The 22912-nt window shown below is 46.1% G+C and overlaps 1 protein-coding gene across 2 annotated transcripts in view; it reads left to right on the forward strand.

Moving 5' to 3' along the window:
• Positions 1 to 22912, forward strand: part of LOC140716353 (symplekin-like) — a 103184-nt gene continuing 80272 nt past the window's right edge. For both annotated transcript variants that reach the window (XM_073029003.1, XM_073029004.1), the window contains exons 1-2: positions 1 to 197; positions 4307 to 4372. In XM_073029003.1, the coding sequence (XP_072885104.1) occupies positions 84 to 197; positions 4307 to 4372 (180 nt within the window). In that variant the 5' untranslated portion in view covers positions 1 to 83. The remainder of the gene's footprint in view (positions 198 to 4306; positions 4373 to 22912) is intronic.

Here is a 22912-nt window from a genome sequence, read left to right on the forward strand (position 1 = left end):
TGCAAGCTAAGTGATGTCTGCGTGGTGCCGCTGAGGCCGAGTTCGGTGTGAGTTGCGGTTGGGATTGTGCTCTAGGCCCCGAAATGGCAGCGGCTGGGCCGGCCGCTGATAGCGGCTCCTCCCGCCGTTGCCTCGCCACACAATACTTCAATGAGGAAGAGAATAATGCGATCGAGAGTCTGACAACCAGTGAGAGGGTGAGGAGGCAGAGGGTTGAGGGCCGTGGCTGGATGGGTTGGTATGTGGTAATGGAAAAGGATGGGATGAATTGATTAGGGATCTTGAGATGGGAAGTGGCTCGAAGTTGCAAGAATGGAGCTCAGGGGAAAGAAATTGACGAGAAATTTGGATTCAGCTGGTGCAAAGAGGGTGGAGTGACAGGGATGAAGGGGGTGGGAGATTTGATGTAGTGGATGGGAGAGGGGGGCGGGGAACGAATTATGTGGCATAAGTGAAATGTCAAGTCTTGTAATATTTCACCCCTACGTCAATCTGTCGCCTAATCCCCTTCTCAAAGTCTTCTTTGGTACAGTGCAGTGCAGTCATAAAACAAGATCCTTTGACCCATGATGTGCTGAATAAATTAAATTAATCCCTTCTGGCTGCACGTGATCAATGTTCTTTTAGAGAGGGCGTATAAATCCTAGTATATAATAGGATTGGGAAAATTTGAAAAATCAGCAAGGCAGCTAAAAAGCCATAAGGAGGGAAAAGATGAATGGTGAGCTAGTCAGTAATATTAAAGAGGATACCAAAGATTCTTTCAGATATATAAAAAGTAAAGAAGAGAGTACCGGTAGTTGTTGGACAACTGGAAAATGACGCTGGAGAGGAAGTTATGGGAGGGAAAGGAATTGTGGGCAAACAATAAATATTTTGCATCAGTCTTCCCTATGGAAGACACTAGCAGTATGCTGGAAGTTTGAGAGTGTCAGGGTTTGGAAGTGAGTACAATTGCTAATACTAAGGAGAAGGTGCTTGGGAAGGTAAGAGGTCTGTAGGTAGCTAAATCACCTGGACCAGATGAACAACAGTCCAAGGCTCTGAAAGAGGTAGCTGCAGAGATTGTGGAAGCATTAGTTATGATCTTTCAAGAATCACTAGATTCTAGGATGGTTCCAGAGGACTGGAAAATTGTGACTCCACTCTTCAAGAAGGGGAGGAGGCAGAAGAAAGGAAATTATAGGCCAGTGATACTGACCACAGTGGCTGGGAAGATGTTGGAGGCCATTGTTATGGATGTAATTTCGGGGTACTTGGAGGCACATGGTAAAGTAAGCCAAAATCAGTATGGATAGAGGCTTTTCCTCAGGGCTGAAATGGTTGCCACAAGAAGACACAGGTTTAAGGTGCTGGGGAGTAGGTACAGAGCAGATGTCAGGGGTAAGTTTTTTACTCAGAGAGTGGTGAGTGCGTGGGATGGGCTGCTGGCAATGGCGGTGGAGGCGGATACGATAGGTTCTTTTAAGAGATAGGTACATGGAGCTTAGAAAAATAGATGGCTATGGGTAAGCCTAGTAATTTTTAAGGTAGGGACATGTTTGGCACAACTTTGTGTGTGTGTTGTAGGTTTTCTATGTTTCTATGGTTTCCTTAAGGGGAAATTTGCCTGACAAATCTTTTAGAATTCTTTGAGGAAATAACAAGCAGGATAGACCAAGGGCAATCAGTGGATGTTGTGTACTTGTATTTTCAGAATGCATTTGACAAGGTTCCGCACATGAGGCTGGTTAACGAGATAAGAGCCCATGGTATTACAGGAAAGATGCATTGATGGATAGAGCATTGGCTGATTGGGAGGCAGCAAAGGGTGGGAATAATGGGAGCCATTTCTAGTTGGTTGCTGGTGACTAGTGTGGTTCCACAGAGGTCTGTGTTGGGACTGTTTTTTTCATTGTACGTCAATGATTTGGATGAGAGAATTGATGCTTTTGTGGCCAAGTCTGCGGATGATATGAAGATAGGTGGTGGGGCAGGTAGTGTTAAGGAAGCAGGGAGGTTATAGAAGGATTTGGACAGATTAGGAGAATGGACAAAGAAGTGGCAGATGGAATACAGTGTCAGGCAGTGTATGGTCATCCATTTTGGTAGAAGAATGAAAGGGTTGACTATTTTCTAATTGGAGAGAAAGTTCAAAAATCAGAGGTACAAAGAGACTTGGGGTCCTGCGGGATTCCATAAAGATTAATTTGCAGTTAGAGTTGGTGTTAAGGAAGGTAAATGTGATATTAGCATTCATTTTGAGAGGACTGGAACTTAAAAGCAAGGATATAATGTTGAGGGTTTATACAGCACTGGTGAGGACTTGCTTGGAGTATTGTGAGCAGTTTTGGGACCCTTATTTAAGAAAGGATGTGCTGACATTGGAGAGGGTTCGGAGTAGGTTCACGACAATGTTTCTGGGAATAAAAGGCTTATCGTATGAGGAGTGATTGATGATTCTGGACCTTTATTCGCTGGAATTCAGAAGAATGGGGGAGGGTGTCTCTTTGAAAGCTATCAGATATTGAAAGGCCTGGATAGAGTGGATCTGAAGAGGATGTTTCCTATGATGGGGGAGTCCAGGACCAGTGGTCACAATCTCAGAATAGAGGGACATCCATTTAGAACAAAGTTGAGGAGGACTTTCTTTAGCCAGAGAGTTGTGAGTGAATGCAATTCTTTGCCACAACCAGCTATGGACGCCAGGTCATTGGGTGTATTTAACGTGGACGTGAATAAATTCTTGATTATACCAGGCATGAAAGGTTACAGGGAGAAGCTGGGAGAATGGAATTGAGAGGGAAATGGATCAGCCATAGTAGAACAGACTCGATGGGCTGGATGGCCTCTTTGTGTTCTTATTTCTTATGTCTTACACTCTGCATTTATTTCTGTGTCTACAAAAAAAATGTAGTTATACAGTAGTTTGAAAGAGAGTGTTTATTAACAATGCTGTTTGAAATGAGCTAAATCCCATGACTGGTCTCACAGTAAGCAGCATTGTCAGCAAAGAGAAGAGCCCAATTAAAGAGCGGAAAAAATAGAACCCTTTTAGGCATCTTAACTAATTATCCCTCATCTTCTTTGCTGCATGTGTGAAAGATGTACTCTGGATTCTGGTTAGTTGGGGCAGCTGCTTACTTGGGACAACTCTTGAAGAAAAAGTAATTGGGGCAGGATATGGTGCTGAACAATTTCTAACTAGCATCATTTGTGTGGTTTTGAGACAGTACATTGTGCTTCGAGCGAATGGTTTTTAAGTAGCATCAGTTGCATGTATTTGTGTTCAAAAATCAGTGATTTTTTTCACTGATGGTTGGTGAGAAATAAGCAGAAAGACAATTCACAACTATTTTGCTCACTGTAGTTTCAAGTATTCAGGGTTAGAGATGCAAGAAATGGTCAGGAGTGAAAATGAATTTTAGGAACTACAAAGAGTGTAAAGTTGTTGCCAATTATGAATGTTGGAATGAAAATGAAGATTTGGAGGATGTAATCATTGAAAACATTGTATGAAGGCAGTCCATTATCTACAAGAGGTGTCTGATTTTGTTCATGTACAGCATACACTGAATGAATTTCTCCATCATTGATAACTCTGAAACTTAGGTTAATTGGGGAAGCTGCTTAACTGGGCCAAAATGTACCGGTTCCCAATGTGTCCCAATTAACTGGAATCCATTGTATATACTGTATAAACAACTCATAATATGAATGAAAATGTGGATGGGTAGGTTTGTAAGTTTTCAGACGATATGAAGATTGGTGGTAATGTGGAAAAACTGAGTTGCTGATCTGGGCAGGGAACTGGCAGATCAGTGAGGTGTTGCAAGTGTAAGTGACATTACTCTTGATGGAAGGAGTCTTAAAAATGTTGATGTACAAAAGAATCTTGGAGTCCTCGTCCATAATCCTCAGAGTGGCAAAGAAGGCTTATGGTATGTTGAGGGATTGAGTTTAAGAGTTGGAGCTTTATAAAACTAGTTAAGTTGCACAATGGAGTATGGCATTCAGTTGTCACTGACACATGTTAGGAAGAATGTAGAGGCTTTGGAGAGGATGCAGAAGAGGTTTTCTAGATACTGCTTGGATTGAGGAGAGGTGAGACAAACGTTGATTGTTTTCTCTGGAGTGGTGGAGGTTGAGGGGAAGACCTGATAGTTTAGATTATGAGACGCATAGATAGACAGTGGGTATCTCTCTCTCTCGGGGTTAAAATGTCTAATACTGGAGGACATTAAGGAGACGGGAGGTAAATTCATAGGAGATTTCTGTTATCTGTTGGTAAAATTGGGGAATAATCAATAGACGGTTTATTTTACAGGTTGTGGATCTACTGAATCAGGCTGCTCTCATTGTTACCGACAACAAAATCACAATTCTCAAACAGGTCAGTAAATCAGGAGAGACTACAAAGCAGGTTTTTATTTTAACCGATTTTATAGTGTGTATCTAAACACTATCCAAATGTATCACTGGCACCAGTTGACCTGCCATCAAGGATGTATATACAGGAAGGTCAGTAGCATCATGAAGGATCCCAACAATCATGCTCAGAATCAGGTTTATTATCATTGGCATGTGACGTGAAATTTGTTAACTTATCAGCATCAGTTCAATGCAATACATAATCTAAAAGAGATTGATAATAATAAACAAGTAGGTAGTGAGGTAGTGTCCAAGGATTCAATGTTCATTTAGGAATCGGATGGCAGAGGGGAAGAAGCTGTTCCTGAATCGCTGAGTGTGTGCCTTCAGGCTTCTGTACCTCCTACCTGATGGTAACAGTGAGAAAAGGGCATGCCCTGGGTGCTGGAGGTCCTTAATAATGGACGCTGGCTTTCTGAGACACCGCTCCCTAAAGATGTCTTGGGTACTATGTAGGCTAGTACCCAAGATGGAGCTGACTACATTTACAACCTTCTGCAGCATCTTTCGGTCCTGTGCAGTAGCCCCCTCCCTCTCTAATAACTTAATTGATATGATGGGACAAGGTTAGGTCCTCAGAGATCTTGACACCCAGGAACTTGCAACAGCTGACTCACTCCACTTCTGCACTCTGAGGATTGGTATGTGTTCCTTCGTCTTACCCTTCCTGAAGTCCACAATCAGCTCTTTCGTCTTACTGACGTTGAGTGCCAGGTTGTTGCTGCAGCACCACTCCACTAGTTGGCATATCTCACTCCTGTACGTCCTCTCGCCAGCACCTGAGATTCTACCAACAATGGTTGTATCGTCATCAAATTTATAGATGGTATTTGAGCTATGCCTAGCTACATTGTCATGTGTTTATAGAGAGTAGAGCAGTGGGTTAAGCACACACCCCTGAGGTGCACCAGTGTTAATCATCAGCAAGGAGGATAGGTTATCACCAATCTGCACAGACTGTGGTCTTCCAGTTAGGAAGTCGAGGATCCAATTGCAGAGGGAGGTACAGAGGCTCAGGTTCTGCAACTTCTCAATCAGGATTGTGTGAATGATGGTATTAAATGCTGAGCTATAGTCAATGAACAACATCCTGACATAGGTGTTTGTGTTGTCCACGTGGGCTAAAGCCGTGTGGAGAGCCATTGAGATTGCGTCTGCCATTGATCTATTGTGGCGATAGGCAAATTGCAATGGGTCCAGATCCTTGCTGAAGCAGGAGTTCATTCTAGTCATGACCAACCTCTCAAAGCATTGCATCATTGTAGATGTGAGTGCTATCGGGCGATAGTTATTAAGGCAGCCCACTTTATTCTTCTTAGGCACTGGTATAATTGTTGCCTTTTTGAAGCAAATGGGAACTTCAGCCTGTAGCAGTGAGAGGTTGAAAATGTCCTTGAATACTCCCTATAGTTGGTTGGCACAGGTTTTCAGAGCCTTACCAGGTACTCCATCAGGATCTTCTGCCTTGCGAGGGTTCACTCTCTTTAAAGACAGCCTAACATCGGCCTCTGAGACAGAGATCACAGAGTCATCAGGTGCAGTAGGGATCTTCTCAGCTGTCGTGATGCCCCCTTCAAAGCGGGCATAGTGGTGTTGAGTTCATGGTCTGTTTGACCCACTTCTCACTCCCATCAGGGAGGAGGTGACACAGCATCCATGCCAAGACCAGCAGACTCATTAATGTTACTTTCCACAAGCAGTATTTTTGATCAGTACCTCAACCCACTAACCCACACCCTCAACCACCACTACTTTATTACTTCCTGTCAATCATATGTACATACACTACTGTACATAAATTCAACCTATGTCTATAAGCGATCTTGCATATTTGTATTTATTATGGCTTTATTATTATTGTGCTGTTTGTCTTATTTTGGTTTGTTTGGACTGCTTCCGGAGTAACAATTATTTTGTTCTTTACACTTGTGTATTGGAAATGATATTAAATAATCTTGAATCTTGAATCCCTTGGTGTTGCTTGTTCAATAATATACTGCTTTCCAAAGCAGTTGTGATACTGCACATTATTTAACAGAGGTGGTTTGTTAGACTTGTCTCTTTAACATTGCTTACTACTTACCAGATGTATAATCACAATTAATTTAACATTGCTGTACACAATGAGGTTAGGATAGATTCTGGTCATTGAAATAGGTTTTAGTGTTTCTTGAAGAAAGAGTGGCTGAGATTATAGAGGGAATTTTTTAAATCAAGATGCTCTGGAATCCTGAATTGCATCTACAATAACTTAGTGCAATTTTTTGAGGAAATTACAAGCAGGCTAGAGAAGGGAGATGTAGTGGATGTTGTGTATTTGGATTTTCAGAAGTCCTTTGATAAGGTGCCGCACATGAGGCTGCTAAACAGGATAAGAGCCCATGGAATTACGGGGAAGTTACATACATGGATAGAGCGTTGGTTGATTGGCAGGAAACAGAGAGTGGGAATAAAGGGATCCCATTCTGTTGGGGCCACTTCTTTTTACTTTGTATATCAATGATTTGGATTATGGAATAGATGGCTTTGTGGCTAAGTTTGCTGATGATACAAAGATAGGTGGAGGAGCTGGTAGTGCTGAGGAAACAGAGTCTGCAGGGAGACTTGGATAGATTGGGGGAATTGGCAATGAAGTGGCAAATGAATTACAATGTCGGAAAGTGTACGGTCATGCACTTTGGTAGAAGAAATAAAAGGGCAGACTATTATTTAAATGGGGAGAGAATTCAAAATTCTGAGATGCAACGGGACTTGGGAGTCCTCGTGCAGGATACCCTTAAGGTTAACCTCCAGGTTGAGTCGGTGGTGAAGAAGGCGAATGCAATGTTGGCATTCATTTCTAGAGGAGTAGAGTATAGGAGCAGGGATGTGATGTTGAGGTTCTATAAGGCACTGGTAAGACCTCACTTGGAATACTGTGTGCGGTTTTGGGCTCCTTATTTCAAGTCAAGTCAAGTCAACTTTTATTGTCATTTCGACCATAACTGCTGGTACAGTGCAAAGTAAAAATGAGACAATGTTTTTCAGGACCATGGTGTTACATGACACAGTACAAAAAACTAGACTGAACTATGTAATAAAAAAAAACAGAGAAAGCTACACTAGACTACAGACCTACACTGGACTGCATAAAGTGCACAAAAACAGTGCAGGTATTACAATAAATAATAAACAGGACAGTAGGGCAAGGTGTCAGTCCAGGCTTTGGGTATTGAGGAGTCTGATAGCTTGGGGGAAGAACCTGTTACATAGTCTGGTCATGAGAGCCTGAATGCTTCAGAACCTTTTCCCAGATGGCAGGAGGGAGAAGAGATTGTATGAGAGGTGCGTGGGGTCCTTCACAATGCTGTTTCCTTTGCGGGTGCAGCGTGTAGTGTAAATGTCGGTGATGGCAGGAAGAGAGACCCTGATGATCTTCTCAGCTGACCTCACTATCCGCTGCAGGGTCTTGTGATCCGAGATGGTGCAATTTCCGAACCAGGCAGTGATGCAGTTGCTCAGGATGCTCTCAATACAACCCCTGTAGAATGTGATGAGGATGTGCTGACGTTGGAGAGGGTTCAGAGAAGATTCACTAGAATGATTCCGGGAATGAGATGGTTAACATATGAGGAACGTTTGACCGCTCTTGGACTGTACTCCTTGGAGTTTAGAAGAATGAGGGGGGACCTCATAGAAACATTTCAAATGTTGAAAGGCATGGACAGAGTGGATGTGGCAAAGTTGTTTAGTCTAGTATGAGAGGACATGACTTGAGGATTGCAGGACCCCCATTCAGAACAGAGATGTGAAAAAAAATTTTTAGTCAGAGGGTGGTGAATCTATGGAATTTGTTGCTACGGGTGGCAGTGGAGGCCAAGTCATTGGGTGTATTTAAGGCAGAGATTGATAGGTATCTGAGTAGTCAGGGTATCAGGTTATGGTGAGAAGGCGGGGGAATGGGACTAAAGGGGAGATTGGCTCAGCTCATGATGAAATGGCAGAGTAGACTCGATGGGCCGAATGGCCAACTTCTGCTCCTTTGTTTTATGGTCTTCAGGGTTAGAGCAGCAAAGGAGAGAGCGTCCATGGAGGGATTTGAAAGCAAGGCTGAAAATTTAAAAAACTGTTTAACCAAGCTAGTTGAACAGCTAGCATAATTTGATTTTGAATGAAATTGGAGCTCATGAAATTGGGCTTTTAGTTTATTGATGACAGTGCAAGCAGCAAGTAGACATCACCAGCTCAGTTACATCAAGCAGCAGGTAGACATCACCAGCTCAGTTACATCAAGCAGCAGGTAAACATCACCAGCTCAGTTACTTTAAGCAGCAGGTAGACATCACCAGCTCAGTTACATCAAGCAGCAGGTAGACATCACCAGCTCAGTTACATCAAGCAGCAGGTAGACATCACCAGCTCAGTTACATCAAGCAGCAGGTAGACATCACCGGCTCAGTTACATCAGGCAGCAGATAGACATCACCAGCTCAGTTACATCAAGCAGCAGGTAGACATCACCAGCTCAGTTACATCAGGCAGCAGATAGACATCACCAGCTCAGTTACATCAAGCAGCAGGTAGACATCACCAGCTCAGTTACATCAGGCAGCAGATAGACATCACCAGCTCAGTTACATCAAGCAGCAGGTAGACATCACCAGCTCAGTTACTTTAAGCAGCAGGTAGACATCACCAGCTCAGTTACATCAGGCAGCAGGTAGACATCACCGGCTCAGTTACATCAAGCAGCAGGTAAACATCACCAGCTCAGTTACATCAAGCAGCAGGTAAACATCACCAGCTCAGTTACATCAAGCAGCAGGTAGACATCACCAGCTCAGTTACTTTAATCAGCAGGTAGACATCACCAGCTCAGTTACTTTAAGCAGCAGGTAGACATCACCAGCTCAGTTACTTTAATCAGCAGGTAGACATCACCAGCTCAGTTACATCAAGCAGCAGGTAGACATCACCAGCTCAGTTACATCAAGCAGCAGGTAGACATCACCAGCTCAGTTACATCAGGCAGCAGGTAAACATCACCAGCTCAGTTACATCAAGCAGCAGGTAGACATCACCAGCTCAGTTACATCAAGCAGCAGGTAAACATCACCAGCTCAGTTACATCAAGCAGCAGGTAGACATCACCAGCTCAGTTACTTTAATCAGCAGGTAGACATCACCAGCTCAGTTACATCAAGCAGCAGGTAGACATCACCAGCTCAGTTACTTTAAGCAGCAGGTAGACATCACCAGCTCAGTTACTTTAAGCAGCAGGTAGACATCACCAGCTCAGTTACATCAAGCAGCAGGTAGACATCACCAGCTCAGTTACATCAAGCAGCAGGTAGACATCACCAGCTCAGTTACATCAGGCAGCAGGTAGACATCACCAGCTCAGTTACTTTAAGCAGCAGGTAGACATCACCAGCTCAGTTACTTTAATCAGCAGGTAGACATCACCAGCTCAGTTACATCAAGCAGCAGGTAGACATCACCAGCTCAGTTACTTTAAGCAGCAGGTAGACATCACCAGCTCAGTTACATCAAGCAGCAGGTAGACATCACCAGCTCAGTTACTTTAAGCAGCAGGTAGACATCACCAGCTCAGTTACATCAAGCAGCAGGTAGACATCACCAGCTCAGTTACTTTAAGCAGCAGGTAGACATCACCAGCTCAGTTACATCAAGCAGCAGGTAGACATCACCAGCTCAGTTACTTTAAGCAGCAGGTAGACATCACCAGCTCAGTTACATCAAGCAGCAGGTAGACATCACCAGCTCAGTTACATCAAGCAGCAGGTAGACATCACCAGCTCAGTTACTTTAAGCAGCAGGTAGACATCACCAGCTCAGTTACATCAGGCAGCAGGTAGACATCACCAGCTCAGTTACATCAGGCAGCAAGTAGACATCACCAGCTCAGTTACATCAAGCAGCAAGTAGACATCACCAGCTCAGTTACTTTAAGCAGCAAGTAGACATCACCAGCTCAGTTACATCAAGCAGCAGGTAGACATCACCAGCTCAGTTACTTTAAGCAGCAGGTAGACATCACCAGCTCAGTTACATCAGGCAGCAAGTAGACATCACCACCTCAGTTACATCAAGCAGCAGGTAGACATCACCAGCTCAGTTACATCAGGCAGCAGGTAGACATCACCAGTTCAGTTACATCAAGCAGCAGGTAGACATCACCAGCTCAGTTACATCAGGCAGCAGGTAGACATCACCAGTTCAGTTACATCAAGCAGCAGGTAGACATCACCAGCTCAGTTACATCAGGCAGCAGGTAGACATCACCAGTTCAGTTACATCAAGCAGCAGGTAGACATCACCAGCTCAGTTACTTTAAGCAGCAGGTAGACATCACCAGCTCAGTTACATCAAGCAGCAGGTAGACATCACCAGCTCAGTTACTTTAAGCAGCAGGTAGACATCACCAGCTCAGTTACATCAGGCAGCAGGTAGACATCACCAGCTCAGTTACTTTAAGCAGCAGGTAGACATCACCAGCTCAGTTACATCAAGCAGCAGGTAGACATCACCAGCTCAGTTACTTTAAGCAGCAGGTAGACATCACCAGCTCAGTTACATCAAGCAGCAGGTAGACATCACCAGCTCAGTTACATCAGGCAGCAGGTAGACATCACCAGCTCAGTTACATCAAGCAGCAGGTAGACATCACCGGCTCAGTTACATCAAGCAGCAGGTAGACATCACCAGCTCAGTTACATCAAGCAGCAGGTAGACATCACCAGCTCAGTTACATCAGGCAGCAGGTAGACATCACCAGCTCAGTTACATCAGGCAGCAAGTAGACATCACCAGCTCAGTTACATCAAGCAGCAGGTAGACATCACCAGCTCAGTTACATCAAGCAGCAGGTAGACATCACCAGCTCAGTTACATCAGGCAGCAGGTAGACATCACCAGCTCAGTTACATCAGGCAGCAAGTAGACATCACCAGCTCAGTTACATCAGGCAGCAAGTAGACATCACCACCTCAGTTACATCAAGCAGCAGGTAGACATCACCAGCTCAGTTACATCAGGCAGCAGGTAGACATCACCAGCTCAGTTACATCAGGCAGCAAGTAGACATCACCAGCTCAGTTACATCAGGCAGCAAGTAGACATCACCACCTCAGTTACATCAAGCAGCAGGTAGACATCACCAGCTCAGTTACATCAAGCAGCAGGTAGACATCACCAGCTCAGTTACATCAGGCAGCAAGTAGACATCACCAGCTCAGTTACATCAGGCAGCAGGTAGACATCACCAGCTCAGTTACATCAAGCAGCAGGTAGACATCACCAGCTCAGTTACATCAAGCAGCAGGTAGACATCACCGGCTCAGTTACATCAAGCAGCAGGTAGACATCACCAGCTCAGTTACATCAAGCAGCAGGTAGACATCACCGGCTCAGTTACATCAGGCAGCAGGTAGACATCACCAGCTCAGTTACATCAAGCAGCAGGTAGACATCACCAGCTCAGTTACATCAAGCAGCAGGTAGACATCACCACCTCAGTTACATCAAGCAGCAGGTAAACATCACCAGCTCAGTTACATCAAGCAGCAGGTAGACATCACCAGCTCAGTTACATCAAGCAGCAGGTAGACATCACCAGCTCAGTTACATCAAGCAGCAGGTAGACATCACCAGCTCAGTTACTTTAAGCAGCAGGTAGACATCACCAGCTCAGTTACATCAAGCAGCAGGTAGACATCACCAGCTCAGTTACTTTAAGCAGCAGGTAGACATCACCAGCTCAGTTACATCAAGCAGCAGGTAGACATCACCAGCTCAGTTACATCAAGCAGCAGGTAGACATCACCAGCTCAGTTACTTTAAGCAGCAGGTAGACATCACCAGCTCAGTTACATCAAGCAGCAGGTAGACATCACCAGCTCAGTTACATCAAGCAGCAGGTAGACATCACCAGCTCAGTTACTTTAAGCAGCAGGTAGACATCACCAGCTCAGTTACATCAGGCAGCAGGTAGACATCACCAGCTCAGTTACATCAGGCAGCAAGTAGACATCACCAGCTCAGTTACATCAAGCAGCAAGTAGACATCACCAGCTCAGTTACTTTAAGCAGCAAGTAGACATCACCAGCTCAGTTACATCAAGCAGCAGGTAGACATCACCAGCTCAGTTACTTTAAGCAGCAGGTAGACATCACCAGCTCAGTTACATCAGGCAGCAAGTAGACATCACCACCTCAGTTACATCAAGCAGCAGGTAGACATCACCAGCTCAGTTACATCAGGCAGCAGGTAGACATCACCAGTTCAGTTACATCAAGCAGCAGGTAGACATCACCAGCTCAGTTACATCAGGCAGCAGGTAGACATCACCAGTTCAGTTACATCAAGCAGCAGGTAGACATCACCAGCTCAGTTACATCAGGCAGCAGGTAGACATCACCAGTTCAGTTACATCAAGCAGCAGGTAGACATCACCAGCTCAGTTACTTTAAGCAGCAGGTAGACATCACCAGCTCAGTTACATCAAGCAGCAGGTAGACATCACCAGCTCAGTTACTTTAAGCAGCAGGTAGACATCACCAGCTCAGTTACATCAGGCAGCAGGTAGACATCACCAGCTCAGTTACTTTAAGCAGCAGGTAGACATCACCAGCTCAGTTACATCAAGCAGCAGGTAGACATCACCAGCTCAGTTACTTTAAGCAGCAGGTAGACATCACCAGCTCAGTTACTTTAATCAGCAGGTAGACATCACCAGCTCAGTTACATCAAGCAGCAGGTAGACATCACCAGCTCAGTTACATCAGGCAGCAGGTAGACATCACCAGCTCAGTTACATCAGGCAGCAGGTAGACATCACCAGCTCAGTTACATCAGGCAGCAAGTAGACATCACCAGCTCAGTTACATCAGGCAGCAAGTAGACATCACCACCTCAGTTACATCAAGCAGCAGGTAGACATCACCAGCTCAGTTACATCAAGCAGCAGGTAGACATCACCAGCTCAGTTACATCAGGCAGCAAGTAGACATCACCAGCTCAGTTACATCAGGCAGCAGGTAGACATCACCAGCTCAGTTACATCAAGCAGCAGGTAGACATCACCAGCTCAGTTACATCAAGCAGCAGGTAGACATCACCGGCTCAGTTACATCAAGCAGCAGGTAGACATCACCAGCTCAGTTACATCAAGCAGCAGGTAGACATCACCAGCTCAGTTACTTTAAGCAGCAGGTAGACATCACCAGCTCAGTTACATCAAGCAGCAGGTAGACATCACCAGCTCAGTTACATCAAGCAGCAGGTAGACATCACCAGCTCAGTTACTTTAAGCAGCAGGTAGACATCACCAGCTCAGTTACATCAGGCAGCAGGTAGACATCACCAGCTCAGTTACATCAGGCAGCAAGTAGACATCACCAGCTCAGTTACATCAAGCAGCAAGTAGACATCACCAGCTCAGTTACTTTAAGCAGCAAGTAGACATCACCAGCTCAGTTACATCAAGCAGCAGGTAGACATCACCAGCTCAGTTACTTTAAGCAGCAGGTAGACATCACCAGCTCAGTTACATCAGGCAGCAAGTAGACATCACCACCTCAGTTACATCAAGCAGCAGGTAGACATCACCAGCTCAGTTACATCAGGCAGCAGGTAGACATCACCAGTTCAGTTACATCAAGCAGCAGGTAGACATCACCAGCTCAGTTACATCAGGCAGCAGGTAGACATCACCAGTTCAGTTACATCAAGCAGCAGGTAGACATCACCAGCTCAGTTACATCAGGCAGCAGGTAGACATCACCAGTTCAGTTACATCAAGCAGCAGGTAGACATCACCAGCTCAGTTACTTTAAGCAGCAGGTAGACATCACCAGCTCAGTTACATCAAGCAGCAGGTAGACATCACCAGCTCAGTTACTTTAAGCAGCAGGTAGACATCACCAGCTCAGTTACATCAGGCAGCAGGTAGACATCACCAGCTCAGTTACTTTAAGCAGCAGGTAGACATCACCAGCTCAGTTACATCAAGCAGCAGGTAGACATCACCAGCTCAGTTACTTTAAGCAGCAGGTAGACATCACCAGCTCAGTTACTTTAATCAGCAGGTAGACATCACCAGCTCAGTTACATCAAGCAGCAGGTAGACATCACCAGCTCAGTTACATCAGGCAGCAGGTAGACATCACCAGCTCAGTTACATCAGGCAGCAGGTAGACATCACCAGCTCAGTTACATCAGGCAGCAAGTAGACATCACCAGCTCAGTTACATCAGGCAGCAAGTAGACATCACCACCTCAGTTACATCAAGCAGCAGGTAGACATCACCAGCTCAGTTACATCAGGCAGCAGGTAGACATCACCAGTTCAGTTACATCAGGCAGCAGGTAGACATCACCAGTTCAGTTACATCAAGCAGCAGGTAGACATCACCAGCTCAGTTACTTTAAGCAGCAGGTAGACATCACCAGCTCAGTTACATCAAGCAGCAGGTAGACATCACCAGCTCAGTTACTTTAAGCAGCAGGTAGACATCACCAGCTCAGTTACATCAGGCAGCAGGTAGACATCACCAGCTCAGTTACATCAAGCAGCAGGTAGACATCACCAGCTCAGTTACTTTAAGCAGCAGGTAGACATCACCAGCTCAGTTACTTTAATCAGCAGGTAGACATCACCAGCTCAGTTACATCAAGCAGCAGGTAGACATCACCAGCTCAGTTACATCAGGCAGCAGGTAGACATCACCAGCTCAGTTACATCAGGCAGCAGGTAGACATCACCAGCTCAGTTACATCAGGCAGCAAGTAGACATCACCAGCTCAGTTACATCAGGCAGCAAGTAGACATCACCACCTCAGTTACATCAAGCAGCAGGTAGACATCACCAGCTCAGTTACATCAAGCAGCAGGTAGACATCACCAGCTCAGTTACATCAGGCAGCAAGTAGACATCACCAGCTCAGTTACATCAGGCAGCAGGTAGACATCACCAGCTCAGTTACATCAAGCAGCAGGTAGACATCACCAGCTCAGTTACATCAAGCAGCAGGTAGACATCACCGGCTCAGTTACATCAAGCAGCAGGTAGACATCACCAGCTCAGTTACATCAAGCAGCAGGTAGACATCACCGGCTCAGTTACATCAGGCAGCAGGTAGACATCACCAGCTCAGTTACATCAAGCAGCAGGTAGACATCACCACCTCAGTTACATCAAGCAGCAGGTAAACATCACCAGCTCAGTTACATCAAGCAGCAGGTAGACATCACCAGCTCAGTTACATCAAGCAGCAGGTAGACATCACCAGCTCAGTTACATCAAGCAGCAGGTAGACATCACCAGCTCAGTTACATCAAGCAGCAGGTAGACATCACCACCTCAGTTACATCAAGCAGCAGGTAGACATCACCAGCTCAGTTACATCAAGCAGCAGGTAGACATCACCAGCTCAGTTACATCAAGCAGCAGGTAGACATCACCGGCTCAGTTACATCAAGCAGCAGGTAGACATCACCAGCTCAGTTACATCAAGCAGCAGGTAGACATCACCGGCTCAGTTACATCAGGCAGCAGGTAGACATCACCAGCTCAGTTACATCAAGCAGCAGGTAGACATCACCAGCTCAGTTACATCAAGCAGCAGGTAGACATCACCACCTCAGTTACATCAAGCAGCAGGTAAACATCACCAGCTCAGTTACATCAAGCAGCAGGTAGACATCACCAGCTCAGTTACATCAGGCAGCAGGTAGACATCACCAGCTCAGTTACATCAGGCAGCAGGTAGACATCACCAGCTCAGTTACATCAAGCAGCAGGTAGACATCACCACCTCAGTTACATCAGGCAGCAGGTAGACATCACCACCTCAGTTACATCAGGCAGCAGGTAGACATCACCAGCTCAGTTACATCAGGCAGCAGGTAGACATCACCGGCTCAGTTACATCAGGCAGCAGGTAGACATCACCAGCTCAGTTACATCAAGCAGCAGGTAGACATCACCAGCTCAGTTACATCAAGCAGCAGGTAGACATCACCACCTCAGTTACATCAGGCAGCAGGTAGACATCACCAGCTCAGTTACATCAGGCAGCAGGTAGACATCACCGGCTCAGTTACATCAGGCAGCAGGTAGACATCACCAGCTCAGTTACATCAAGCAGCAGGTAGACATCACCGGCTCAGTTACATCAGGCAGCAGGTAGACATCACCAGCTCAGTTACATCAGGCAGCAGGTAGACATCACCGGCTCAGTTACATCAAGCAGCAGGTAGACATCACCGGCTCAGTTACATCAGGCAGCAAGTAGACATCACCAGCTCAGTTACATCAGGCAGCAGGTAGACATCACCGGCTCAGTTACATCAAGCAGCAGGTAGACATCACCAGCTCAGTTACATCAAGCAGCAGGTAGACATCACCAGCTCAGTTACATCAGGCAGCAAGTAGACATCACCAGCTCAGTTACATCAAGCAGCAGGTAAACATCACCGGCTCAGTTACATCAGGCAGCAGGTAGACATCACCAGCTCAGTTACATCAAGCAGCAGGTAGACATCACCGGCTCAGTTACATCAGGCAGCAGGTAGACATCACCAGCTCAGTTACATCAAGCAGCAGGTAGACATCACCGGCTCAGTTACATCAGGCAGCAGGTAGACATCACCAGCTCAGTTACATCAAGCAGCAGGTAGACATCACCGGCTCAGTTACATCAGGCAGCAGGTAGACATCACCAGCTCAGTTACATCAAGCAGCAGGTAGACATCACCGGCTCAGTTACATCAGGCACAGGTAGACATCACCGGCTCAGTTACATCAGGCAGCAGGTAGACATCACCAGCTCAGTTACATCAAGCAGCAGGTAGACATCACCGGCTCAGTTACATCAGGCAGCAGGTAGACATCACCGGCTCAGTTACATCAGGCAGCAGGTAGACATCACCGGCTCAGTTACATCAGGCAGCAGGTAGACATCACCAGCTCAGTTACATCAGGCAGCAGGTAGACATCACCAGCTCAGTTACATCAGGCAGCAGGTAGACATCACCAGCTCAGTTACTTTAAGCAGCAGGTAGACATCACCAGCTCAGTTACATCAGGCAGCAGGTAGACATCACCAGTTCAGTTACATCAGGCAGCAGGTAGACATCACCGGCTCAGTTACATCAAGCAGCAGGTAGACATCACCGGCTCAGTTACATCAGGCAGCAAGTAGACATCACCAGCTCAGTTACATCAAGCAGCAGGTAGACATCACCAGCTCAGTTACATCAAGCAGCAGGTAGACATCACCGGCTCAGTTACATCAAGCAGCAGGTAGACATCACCAGCTCAGTTACATCAAGCAGCAGGTAGACATCACCGGCTCAGTTACATCAGGCAGCAAGTAGACATCACCAGCTCAGTTACATCAAGCAGCAGGTAGACATCACCGGCTCAGTTACATCAGGCAGCAGGTAGACATCACCGGCTCAGTTACATCAGGCAGCAAGTAGACATCACCGGCTCAGTTACATCAAGCAGCAGGTAGACATCACCAGCTCAGTTACATCAAGCAGCAGGTAGACATCACCGGCTCATTTACATCAGGCAGCAAGTAGACATCACCAGCTCAGTTACATCAAGCAGCAGGTAGACATCACCAGTTCAGTTACTTTAAGCAGCAGGTAGACATCACCAGCTCAGTTACATCAAGCAGCAGGTAGACATCACCAGCTCAGTTACATCAGGCAGCAGGTAGACATCACCAGTTCAGTTACATCAAGCAGCAGGTAGACATCACCGGCTCAGTTACATCAAGCAGCAAGTAGACATCACCAGCTCAGTTACATCAGGCAGCAGGTAGACATCACCGGCTCAGTTACATCAAGCAGCAGGTAGACATCACCAGCTCAGTTACATCAAGCAGCAGGTAGACATCACCAGCTCAGTTACATCAAGCAGCAGGTAGACATCACCACCTCAGTTACATCAAGCAGCAGGTAGACATCACCAGCTCAGTTACATCAGGCAGCAGGTAGACATCACCAGCTCAGTTACATCAGGCAGCAGGTAGACATCACCGGCTCAGTTACATCAAGCAGCAGGTAGACATCACCAGCTCAGTTACATCAGGCAGCAGGTAGACATCACCAGCTCATTTACATCAAGCAGCAGGTAGACATCACCAGCTCAGTTACATCAGGCAGCAGGTAGACATCACCACCTCAGTTACATCAAGCAGCAGGTAGACATCACCAGCTCAGTTACATCAGGCAGCAGGTAGACATCACCAGCTCAGTTACATCAGGCAGCAGGTAGACATCACCGGCTCAGTTACATCAAGCAGCAGGTAGACATCACCGGCTCAGTTACATCAAGCAGCAGGTAGACATCACCGGCTCAGTTACATCAGGCAGCAGGTAGACATCACCGGCTCAGTTACATCAGGCAGCAAGTAGACATCACCAGCTCAGTTACATCAAGCAGCAGGTAGACATCACCAGTTCAGTTACTTTAAGCAGCAGGTAGACATCACCAGTTCAGTTACATCAAGCAGCAGGTAGACATCACCAGTTCAGTTACATCAAGCAGCAGGTAGACATCACCAGTTCAGTTACATCAGGCAGCAGGTAGACATCACCAGCTCAGTTACATCAGGCAGCAGGTAGACATCACCGGCTCAGTTACATCAGGCAGCAGGTAGACATCACCGGCTCAGTTACATCAGGCAGCAGGTAGACATCACCGGCTCAGTTACATCAAGCAGCAGGTAGACATCACCGGCTCAGTTACATCAAGCAGCAGGTAGACATCACCGGCTCAGTTACATCAGGCAGCAGGTAGACATCACCGGCTCAGTTACATCAGGCAGCAGGTAGACATCACCGGCTCAGTTACATCAGGCAGCAGGTAGACATCACCGGCTCAGTTACATCAGGCAGCAGGTAGACATCACCAGCTCAGTTACATCAGGCAGCAGGTAGACATCACCAGCTCAGTTACATCAGGCAGCAGGTAGACATCACCGGCTCAGTTACATCAGGCAGCAGGTAGACATCACCGGCTCAGTTACATCAGGCAGCAGGTAGACATCACCGGCTCAGTTACATCAAGCAGCAGGTAGACATCACCGGCTCAGTTACATCAAGCAGCAGGTAGACATCACCAGCTCAGTTACATCAAGCAGCAGGTAAACATCACCAGCTCAGTTACATCAAGCAGCAGGTAGACATCACCAGCTCAGTTACATCAAGCAGCAGGTAGACATCACCAGCTCAGTTACATCAGGCAGCAGGTAGACATCACCAGTTCAGTTACATCAAGCAGCAAGTAGACATCACCAGCTCAGTTACATCAAGCAGCAGGTAGACATCACCACCTCAGTTACATCAAGCAGCAGGTAGACATCACCACCTCAGTTACATCAAGCAGCAGGTAGACATCACCAGCTCAGTTACATCAGGCAGCAGGTAGACATCACCAGTTCAGTTACATCAAGCAGCAAGTAGACATCACCAGCTCAGTTACATCAAGCAGCAGGTAGACATCACCACCTCAGTTACATCAAGCAGCAGGTAGACATCACCACCTCAGTTACATCAAGCAGCAGGTAGACATCACCAGCTCAGTTACATCAGGCTGCAAGTAGACATCACCAGCTCAGTTACTTTAAGCAGCAGGTAGACATCACCAGCTCAGTTACATCAAGCAGCAGGTAGACATCACCAGTTCAGTTACATCAAGCAGCAGGTAGACATCACCAGCTCATTTACATCAAGCAGCAGGTAGACATCACCAGCTCAGTTACATCAGGCAGCAGGTAGACATCACTATTATTAATAAAAACACTGGAAACGGGAACTAAGTTTCATGGTTCTTTACTGGTATAGTCTGAACTTGACACACACATAAAGATCAATACGTGTCTAATGGCGCAAGCAACGATGTGTTACTACAACATAAAGTAGTTCCATATTATAATGTAGGCTATAAGGTACACTCCTCCCCTTTTATTTTTATTGTGTATCAACTTTTTTTTTACTGGGGCACTATGCTAAGCAAATATGTTTACCCTTAACATACAAACACCTACCATTTGTTTACAAATTATAACGAAGTAACTTAATAATATCAAATTATAACAAGCCTTTTTCTTTTTTTATTGCTTTTGGTCTAAGACCCATTTAGAACTGAAGTCACTGGGGAGGTCTTCTCTGCCTCCGGGTAATGTCTGTCCTGAAACGTTTGCTTTGGGGAATCAGTCTCCACAGGTACATCAGGTGGGTCATCAGCACTGATGACAGGCTTATCTGTAGATGAGGCTGATGCTGTCACCTCAGGAGTGTTTGCTTCTATGTTGGGGAGTCCGGGCAACGTGTTGTTGTGTTTTTCACCTGAGCATCCAGGATTTAGCCCACATGACGTCTCCATACGTTCTCTCCCACCTCCACTGAATACATCAGGGGCCCGTCTATGGCAGAAATTGTACCCGGCTGCCACTTTTCAGTCCGGTAATCACGTTCAAGAACTGATTGTCCCACACCGAAGCTCCGTGTTGACTTAGGACTCAAGTGTTTGAACTGTTCTGCACATCCCGCCGTACATCTGGTTTGAGAAGATCCATGCGGGACTCAGGTTCCTGTTCAGAAACATCATCACTGGAGTCTGATTAGTGGTTACATGTACTGCATTACGATAGGCAAGGAGGAAGTTGTCTATCTTGTGTTGCAGTGGTCGATTTTCGCTGTCCATTGCCTTGATGGCTTTCTTGAACATCTGCACAAATCTTTCTGCCAAGCCACTTGAAGATGGATGGTAAGGGGCAGATGCAAAGTACTTGATTCCATTGTTCTTCACAAAACTTTGGAATTCTTCAAAGATAAATTGTCGTCCATTGTCTGTGCAGATTCGCTGTGGTATGCCATTCCTGGCGACCACGGCCCTCAGAACTGTAATGGTCTTTTCCGATGTGATTGTCTTCATTTTGATGACCTCTGGCCATTTAGAATGTGCATCAACGGTGATTAAAAAGAATAAACCCATGAATGGTCCAGTAAAGTCGATGTGCACTCATTGCCATGGTGATGAGAGCCACTCCCATGGATGGAGAGGGGCTTGTGGTGGTGTGTTCTGGATCTTTTGACATCCAGAGCAGTTCTTGGTCAAGTCATCAATCTGTTTATCGATTCCTGGTTACTACACCTAGACACGGGCAAGACTTTTCATCATCACGGTACCCAGGTGCCACTCATGCAGTTCCTCCAGCATTCTGGTGCATAGCTTGGGAGGAATCACAACTCGTGAACCACACATTAGTGTTCCCCGACACACTGACAGCTGCTCCTTCCTCGCTGAGAAGACTGGAAACAGTGTATTAACATGTGCTGGCCATCCCTTTATTGTGATAACATAGGGTCATTGTGTGTTTCTCTTTCAATGAGGCTGTTCGTCACTGGTAATTGTTCAACTATTGTGTGAAAGACCTCTGCTGAATCTATTTGTGTAGTTACCTCTGAAGTCGGAGGTGGTAAACGTGACAAACCATCTGTGTTGCCGTGTTGCTTGGTCCCCTTGTGTTCAATGTCATACCTGTGACCATCGCTGCAGCCTTTGTGCTTTCATCACTGGAACGCCTTTCCTTGGGTTGAAGATTGACACGAGAGGCTGATGGTCAGTCAACAGGGTAAACTTTTGACCACACAGATAGTGACTGAATTTCTTGACTCCCCACATGAGGCTTAGTGGCAATCTGTGCGTAGTTGTGTTCAGCTGAAGTTAGAGTTCTTGAGGCAAAGGCTGTTGGTCTTTCTGAGTCATCTTGTGTGATATCACAGCTCCTATCCTTTGGGGTGAGGCATTACAAGCCAGTCGGATTGGTAAGGGGGGGGGGTCAAAATGCGCGAGCGCCCCTTCTGAAGTTATGAGTCTCTTAGTTTCTTGAAACGCTTTCTGACTACTCAGTCCACTTCCATTGTGTCCTTGTCTGTAATAATGCATTTAGTGGATGTAGGACTGTGGATAAGTTAGGCAAGAACTTGTGGTAATAGATCAGTAGTCCAAGATATGCTCTCAGCTGAGACACATTTTCAGGTGGTGATGCCTTAAGCACCGCCTCTATCTTGTCTTGAGACATGTGTAAACCATGCTTGTTGATCACATGCCCACAGTATGAGATTTCCTTTTAGAAAAACTCACAGTTCTGTCGATTAGCTGTGAGCCTATATTCTCGTAACTCAGTGAGCACTTGTTCATGGTTAGAAAGATGTTCGTCGTCAACTTTGCTGGTGACAATGATGTCATTCAGGTAACACTGAGTCCCTGGAATCCCCTGCAGGACCTGGTCCATTGCCCTTTTCCAGATTGCAGGAGCTGATGCTATCCCAAACACCAACCTGGTGAAGTCCTTTGTGTGTATTTATTGTCAGTTATTTCTTGGCTGCATCATCGATTTCCATTTGGAGATAAGCCTGGGCCAAATTGATTTTTGTGAAATGTTCCCCTCCTGACAGAGAAGCAAAGATGTCCTCAA

Source organism: Hemitrygon akajei, chromosome 25 (genome assembly GCF_048418815.1).
Source record: "Hemitrygon akajei chromosome 25, sHemAka1.3, whole genome shotgun sequence".
NCBI classification, from domain to species: domain Eukaryota; kingdom Metazoa; phylum Chordata; class Chondrichthyes; order Myliobatiformes; family Dasyatidae; genus Hemitrygon; species Hemitrygon akajei.